Source organism: Nipponia nippon, unplaced genomic scaffold, assembly GCF_047370975.1.
Source record: "Nipponia nippon isolate SJK-2023a ecotype South Korea unplaced genomic scaffold, ASM4737097v1 scaffold_4, whole genome shotgun sequence".
In the NCBI taxonomy this organism is placed as follows: Eukaryota; Metazoa; Chordata; class Aves; order Pelecaniformes; family Threskiornithidae; genus Nipponia; species Nipponia nippon.
The window spans coordinates 1,264,733-1,272,497 of NW_028262358.1; the positions used below are offsets into that span (position 1 = coordinate 1,264,733).

Genomic DNA, 7,765 nt, shown 5'->3' on the forward strand with positions numbered 1-7,765 from the left:
TTTTCCATTGACCTCATCAAGCTCTCGGTCTGGATTACTGGATTGAGGTCTCCCAGACTGGGAATTCAGGCAAACATTTCCTGTTGAATCAAAGGGGACTTGTGCAACCGGATCCCTTAGGTGATTTTGGAAGCCTCAGGTTTGGGTTTTTAAATAGGAGCCTGAAAAGAAGCGGCATCTTTTTAAAATGCACAAGAAAATACCCATTTCATAAGCATCGGGGCAGCGTGGTGCTTTTTAGTATGGTTTTCACGGGCCAAATATCCCGCGTGCTGTTTTGCTGGGTAGTGTGAGCTTCCAGATAGACTGAAAACAAGATGTTGAAATTGCACAGTAGTTTCCAGAACTGCAAAAGCCCACTGTACATGTCAAACGTCTCGTACCCTGCCTGTGTGGTACGGGAGATAGGTGATTTTCTACTGGATCTTAGCTTCCCTTTTAAAAAATGTCCAAATTTGTTTGTAGTTCAGTCCAGTAGCAGAAAAAACGTTCCAGATGTGTCGCAAGTGCAATGGCATAGCTTGTTCCACGCGCTGAGTAGCGATAAGTAGAGTTAAACGCTGCAAGTGATGGCTTACAAGGGGTTCTGTGGTGTTGTGTTTTTTTTCTCTGTAGGCATTTAATCTCTATTGCCCTTGTTTTAAGTCCATAATTTCTTATCCTGTCCACCATGGCCTTGGAGGAAAATTTACAGTCTGTCCTATGTTACTAGTCAGATGACAAATGTGTGTGCTGGAGAGGCTCCATCCTTGATGAACTCAGACATTTTAATTTTCTTTAATTATCTGGTCCAACTCTACACAAAATTTCCCTGTTGTTCGGCTCTCCAAGCATGCTGTTAATTTCTTAAATGGCGTGAAGAACAATTAAAAGGAAACGACTCTTCCTCCAAGGCAAACATGTCTGAATTGAAACAATTGAACTTACCGAAGTTGTGCTCTGTTGCTTGTTTATTTTAACAGAAAAATCCATGAGTCTGGGCAAGAGAGGAAACTTACGCCTGTCTATTGGATGGTAGTTCCGCCTGCGCGTAGACCAAACACGACAGGCTGTGACAGAGATCCTGACACAGAGACGTGGGGTGGGACATCGGAGGCCGAAGGACGCAAGTGTGCGAGGCGCGAAGAGGCCGCAAATCGCGAGGAAGAACCCGGGGGTTCATCCGTGGCCGAAGCAGGCTGTAGCAACGAGCAAGAAGAACGGAAGCGGAAATATAAGGAAGCTGAAGCAAGAAGGGAAAAAATGAGCGAAGAAGGGAACGAAGGTGAAGGTGAAATGAGCGTGAAGGGAGAGAAGGAGGTAGATTACGAAGCGGGGTATTCGGAAGTTGAAGACAGTAGAGATAGTGAGGAGGTCTGTGCTGAGGAGGACCGTGAGGATGATGAGTACTCTCATGAGAAGGATGGTGAAGAACGTGAATCAGATGAAGAGTTTAAAATAAAGAAGGTAAATAAAAGTGGGGTGAATAACAAATCTGCCTACGTAATCACGTGCGATAAGTGTAAGGAGCAGTTTGTTTCCCGAAAGAAGTACGTGGATCACTGCAGAGATGTCCATCAGTGCTTGCCTGGTAAAGTCTATCAGTGCGACATCTGCAGCAAGTCGTTTGCTAGTTACAACAGCTGGAAGGAGCATCGAGCCTGTGTCCACACTGAAGAAAGGCAGTTTGCCTGCACCCTTTGCAATGCTACTTTTAAAAGAAAGAGAGATGTGAGGACGCATTACATGCGGAAGCACGAAGGCAGAGTCAAACGCCCTCTCTGCTCTGTCTGCGGGAAGATCCTCAGCTCCCGAACAGCGCTAGTGTTTCATATGCGGACACATACAGGAGAAAAACCTTACGAATGTGGCATTTGTCATTCAAAATTTGCTCAGCCGTCGCAGCTTAAGATCCACACCAGGTCAGCCTGCAGTACTGCTGCTCCCGTTACCGCTCCCTGCATGCCCGGCGTACTTCAGCACTTTTTTCCTCTTCTGACTTGCTAGTTCTGAGTCATTCTCCTTGCGTGTCCTTGTAACAGGAACACCAGGGTATAATTTGTTCTGTAGTATCTGTGATTAATTGTTTTACATAAAGGCTTTGTCTGCAGCTGGTCATTGCATCAGTTTTAGTAAGGATTTTGAAACGGATGCTCTATCCGAACTCGTAAGCAAAAGCCAGTCGTTTGAGACAGTCTTCAAAATAAGATGATGGCCTTGACTGATGAAGAGTAGCATAGACTGAAGAATTAGTCAGGGACCTCAGAGACCCATGTGCTGAGCCCTGCTCGCTCTTTATTGCTCTGAGCAACTCATTTAGTGTGGGATTTCATTTCTCGGATGCAATACGAAAGCTGGACCTCTCATCTGGGCTCCCCCTGTGACTGGAGCTGGACTGGGTGAATTGCTCTCTGGTGGTGTCTATGTCAAATGTGTCCTCTCCCAGGAGAGGGTGAATCATCCCACGGAATTTCCCATCTTTCCCCAAACAGGGAGCATAGCAGATAGTTTATAAGACGACACTAACTGTTGGAGGGCTAAACTAGGGGAGAGGAATCGTGGTTCTAGAGAGTCTGGACCCGCACAGTGGGGACAGTAGCTTGCTTCTGTCTCCTAAGTGTTCTTACAGTAATTTAAAAAATGGTGAGGCATACTGATTCAGGACCAGCAAAGCGTCTGAAAGGTCAAGATAATCTCTGTCAGCTGAACCGCAGCAGGGCCGCACTGCCTGTTAGGATGCGGTATGGCTGCAACAAAACGGTGACTCATGGGGTTCGTGTTGGGTAACTGGCTGTCCGTGTCCGCTTGCAGCATTTTGCCTGACAACTCAAAATGATCCATGTTTTTGCACATTGTACTATTAGGGTTGGAATAAGGGAAGTCAGCACAGTGTTAAGACCGAACGTTAGGCTCGGGCCTGATTTGAGCTAGTTTAAAATCAGATGTCCAGCATATGTTCAGAAACACTGCTTGCCTGGCTTTCCTTAATGCCTTTTGTCTTAAAAATGGGAATATCCTGCCAGTTAAAGTTTGCAGGGCAGAGGATGCGAGACGGGGGGATTGCGGAAGCCAAGCACGTGGCCCACAACGTCCCAGGAGATCTGCTGCTGGCCTTGGGCTGGGGGCAGTCTGGATGCACTTTCCAGCACAGCAGCAGCTTGTCATCGTCCCTGCTTTCTGCCTTCTGATGCTGATACTCTGAGCTATAACTTGTGAAATAAAGGTGGATTTTGTAGGGCCTGAGAGTGAGGAAAAGGTAAACCTTAAATGGGGGATTTTTGTGCTTTAGTGTAGCGCCTATACTCGTAAACGCTCTATTTCCGGAGTCGGCAGAATGTACTTTTTTCCACTTCATTTGAAAAATGAAGCATGCTGCCCGTAGCGTGTAGAACGTAATTTCAAATATGTTATTTTAAGGATGCGCTACAAGAGCTAATTTATCAACGCTCCTTTGTGTTTCGCTTCATTTAGGTCCCATACAGGGGAAAAGCCGTATATTTGCGAGGACTGCGGAGCTTGCTTTGCTGATAAAGGCAAACTCACTGGCCACAAAAGGACCCACACAGGTAGGCAGTAAATACTTCTGTCCCTTCCGCCCGCTTTCTCCCTTTACACCGCTAGAAATTGCTAGTGGGGATTTGAAGAAGGTGCACGCTTTGTTTTGTAACTCGCAGGAGAGACTTCAAGTAGCAGGAAGGAACTAGGAGGGATAGAAAGACATTTGAAAACTAACTTTGAAGTACAAAATTCTGCTGAAAGAACTGAGAATGTCTTTCTCTCTTTACTCAGGAGAGCGCCTTTTTAAATGCGACGTGTGCGGAAAACATTTTGCCACCAATGAGTATTTAAAATGCCATAAACGATGCCACATGGGTGCTAAGCCCTACAAGTGCAAGGTTTGTGGGAAGGTGTTTGGCCTGAGAGCCTCGCTCGCCCAGCACAGCAACGTCCACGCAGGTAACGAAGCCAACTAATTTGGGCTGGGAAAATAAACGGCACTGGGAGCTGGGGTCTGAAGCACTTTCCAGTTTGGATGGTGACGCTTTATTCCAAAACCGCTTTTAAAAGCTCCTTGAATTAGGTGATGAGGGGAAGCAGGGCTCGTGCCGATCCTGGCTTGTTAAACAGGGCACGGTGTCGTCTCCTGTCGTATCGGATGCTGATCTGCGAGGCCTGTTTTGTGCTTCCGAAGGACGTTGGCGCAGAGAGCGGCTGTAGTTGCTTGCTAACCCCCTCGCAAGATCAGGGAGCTGTTCTCAGGCTTTCCTTTGCAGCCAAGAAACTTTTATCGCATAACCTTAAAAAACAGGGATTTATCAATACTGGTCTTTTAAAAATTCGTTACGCTTTTTGTCTGCCAAAGTCAAGGCCAAAAGAACCTGCCTTCTAACTCTGTGCCTCCCTGGTTTTTGTTGTCTTCAGAGACCCGTCCGTATTTCTGCGAACAGTGTGGGAAAACGTTCACCCAGCAGGGCGCTCTCCGGCGGCACCAGCGCATTCACACCGGGGAAAAGCCGTACAAGTGCAGGGCTTGCGAGAGAACCTTCACGGACATGTCCACCCTGCGCAGACACGTCTCGGTACGCTGCCCCTCGGGTGGCTTCGCGGCAGGCAAACCGCGGCGGTGACGTTTAACTACTGAGGGGAAGTTTCTTGGCTTAATCGGGGTTCACGTCGGTGCTTAAGTTCCGATTTTTATTAAAAAAAAATGTTTTGCAGAAGAATGAATATTGGGGTTGGGAGGTTGCTCTGCCATCTACAGACAGGTTTTGCAAAGGTAGTTCTGAAGCGTGCAGGGTTTTCCTCCGGCAGCGCAGCAGCTCCCACTGCTGGCTGTCAAACCATCCTCTCCCAACGCGTCGTGTTGTCTTCCAAAGCAAAACCCAATCTTAAAACGCTTATTACCGATTGAATCCCCTTCTTAAAAAGGAGCGGTACGGCGTTTTGTGTTACTGCAGTCTCCACGCTCTTTTTAAGCCTCTTATGCAGAGGCCGTAACGTTTCAGTTTATAACGCCTTCGTGCGTGGATGAAGACGATTTTATGTGTTTCCGGCATTGCGATACGCCGAGAAATGGAGCTCGGCTGTTTTCAGAGACCTCCGGCCCCTCAGAGTGCCTGCTCAGACAGAACACAAGGTTTTTTTCCAGTCAGCGTTTTTTTAAGTTAACGTTTGCCTGTCCGCTAAAATTCTAGCTGCTTTTGGAAGCGTTCCCTGACAGCGAAGCCAGAAAATCAGAGCAGAGTTGGCAAAACAGACTCGTTCTTGCGGTTTGGAGTCCAGCTTTTCCATTTGAGCACGGTGTCGCAGAGCTAACCCCGATACCATTTGATTCTGCACTGGATTAAATCTTCAGTTATTAAAGCTATCGTTAGGAAAAACACAGGTGTAATTGTTTTCCCTCTTTTTTTTTTTTTTTTTTTTCCTAGATCCATGACCGGAATGCTCACTGGAGAAGTTTCTTAATAGATCTTACCACCAAAAAAGACCATAACTGGTCCAAAATAGAACCGTTCTCGGAAGCCTGCGCGGGCGACGACTCTGCGCCGGAAATTTGGTCGGTCGACCGAGGTAAACTTTATAAACCCGAAAGCTTTCTTAAAACAGCGGAGGACGTGCCGTCTAGCGTCGTCGGTGACGCCGAGCCCCCCCGTTTGTACTTGTGACGGTGGTTATCGCCGGAAAACGGCCCCGCCCTCTCCACCTCACAACCAGCAAAATTACGTCAAGCCTCCGTCGCGGCTGCCTCGTACGCCCTGCGGCGTGACGTCATCTGCGCGCAGGTGAGCCGGAGTTGCCGCCGCCGCCGCCGCCGGAGGAAGGGGGTCGTAGTTCTCGCTGAAGGGCTTTACGCCGGGCGGATCTGGGATCCGCGCGGAGTTGTATTTTTCACCAAGTCCGGACTACGTCGTAGCGAGCGTCCCTCGGGGAAGGCCCCTGGGGCGGCCGCGGTCGCGGGTGCGGTGCTGCCGCTGTAAGTTAGCGCGTTTTTTGGGTTTTTTTTTTTAAATAAAGATGCGCTCACAACGCGCGTGGCCGCCCCTCCCGCGCCGCTTCGTTCGCGTAGGTTCGCCTCGTTAATTCGGTAGGAGGAAAACGGGGGCCGGTGCTCGACGTGGGGCGGGCCGGAGGGTGGCGGCTGGGCCGCGTTGCCTAGCGACGCCGGTCGCGCCGCGTGACGCCACTTCCAGCGCGTCACGGCGGCGCCTGCGCCGTCGGCCGGCAGCGGCCGTTGTCGGGGCGGGAGGCGGGGCTGTGGCGGGCAGCGCTTCCGGCCGCCGCCCGGAGGCCGTGGGGCGAGGAGCGGCGCGGCCCGGCCCGGTCCCGCCGCCCGCGGGCTGCCCGGTGAGCGAGGGAGGGCGGGCGCGGGCAGGCGGGGCCTTCCCCCGGGCGGCGGCGGCGGGGCAGGCCGCGGCCCCGGCCCCTCAGCGGCCTCGCCGCCCCCCTCAGCCGCTGGCCGTCCCCTCGCAGCCCAGTGGCCGCGGGGAGGTGGCGGGACGTGGTGCCCCGCGGTCCGTCCCGAAGGGGAGAGGCAGCGGAGGGCGCGGATCTCCCCTCGGCGGGGAGGCCGGTGGCCTCATCGCCTGTCCCGGGTGCGGGCAGGCGGCCGGGCATCCTCTCCCGGTCGCCCTTCGGGGCTGCTGGACTCCCCAGGCCCGTCTTGGGGCCGCTGTGGCAAGCGGGGGAGGCCGAGGGAGAAGGAGGGCGACAGGCCTTGTCACACGGGCTGCGGGGAAGCGTGCGGCCGTGCCCTTGTCCTGCTTCCGCGCAGGGGTCTCCTGGGCTGCTCCGGGGTCAGCGTGCGTCTCCCAGCGCCCCTGCGCTCTCACGGGGGTGCGGGGTCCGTGCGGGGTGCTCTAGCCCGGCATCTAAAACTGGGGCTGGGTGTTTGCTGCCCTTTGCTTCGCAGGGTTGACTTCTGCTCCAGCCCTGCAGACTGCGCCTCTTGTTGTGGTGCCATTATTGCAGCTTCGATAGGCGTAGCGATCCTAAGCGAGGCAGATTGGCGCGTAGCAGGAACGTCTCTGATTAGACTGCGTGGAATTGCTGGTGCAGAAGAACAGACAAGCTTGCGGGTTCGCAATCTGTTAGATCTGGCTGGCTCTTTTTCTCTTTTCAGCTTGTTTTGCCTCTGGAAGGGGACGCATTTGTGGCGTGCGATGGCTGACTGTGCGCAAGAGTTGCTTTTATTTGAATGTCAGCTCTACGGGCTAGCCCGAGCGAGCAGGCTCCATTTGCGGGTTTTCAGGCCTTGTCTTTTTTAGGATGAATACATCATGCTTCTGTCGAAGGTGTTGCGCCAGCCCGGTGCTCGGCAGCTCAGCATACTTGCCACAGGAGCGGCAGCGAGACGCCTTCACAGCGCAACACGTCCTACCGTGCGCGTTGGATTAACGCTGCTCCTCTGAACAAATTCCAAAACGGCGGAAGGCTAGCGATGAGAGCGAGCGATCTGTTTTCCTAGTGGCTGTCAAATCTGCAAGTACTGTGGCGGGAAGAACAGGAGGGTTCTGCTTTGCAGCCTTAAGAAAAAAGGAATTGGTGTGTGTCTGTTAGCGAACGTGTCTGTGGTCAGCTCCTGGAACGAGCAGCTCGCTGGGTACAGTTATGAGATCGTTCACCCCAGCGGGAGAAGTTTGTGGTTTGGGTTCTTGTTTCCTGCTGAGGATCGCTGTTGTCTGCACGTGACCGCAGCTTTTGCCGTGTGCTCAAATAGAAAATAGGTAGACAGTTGTGAAATAACATAAGTAGTTAAAAAATAATTGTACCGGGGGGGGGGGGGAAG

General features: G+C 52.0%; 1 protein-coding gene across 5 annotated transcripts in view; it reads left to right on the forward strand.

The window, feature by feature from the left end:
- Positions 1-7,765, forward strand: part of LOC104022459 (uncharacterized) — a 50,962-nt gene that overhangs the window by 41,068 nt on the left and 2,129 nt on the right. For 3 of the 5 annotated variants that reach the window (XM_087775308.1, XM_087775307.1, XM_087775310.1), the window contains 5 exons: positions 963-1,901; positions 3,451-3,545; positions 3,769-3,936; positions 4,402-4,559; positions 5,409-6,111. In XM_087775308.1, coding sequence (XP_087631434.1) covers positions 963-1,901; positions 3,451-3,545; positions 3,769-3,936; positions 4,402-4,559; positions 5,409-5,645 — 1,597 coding nt within the window. In that variant the 3' untranslated portion in view covers positions 5,646-6,111. Of the gene's footprint in view, positions 1-962; positions 3,236-3,450; positions 3,546-3,768; positions 3,937-4,401; positions 4,560-5,408; positions 6,112-7,765 lie in introns of those variants that run through there. The other 2 variants (XM_087775309.1, XR_015708321.1) reach the window with 2 other exon arrangements.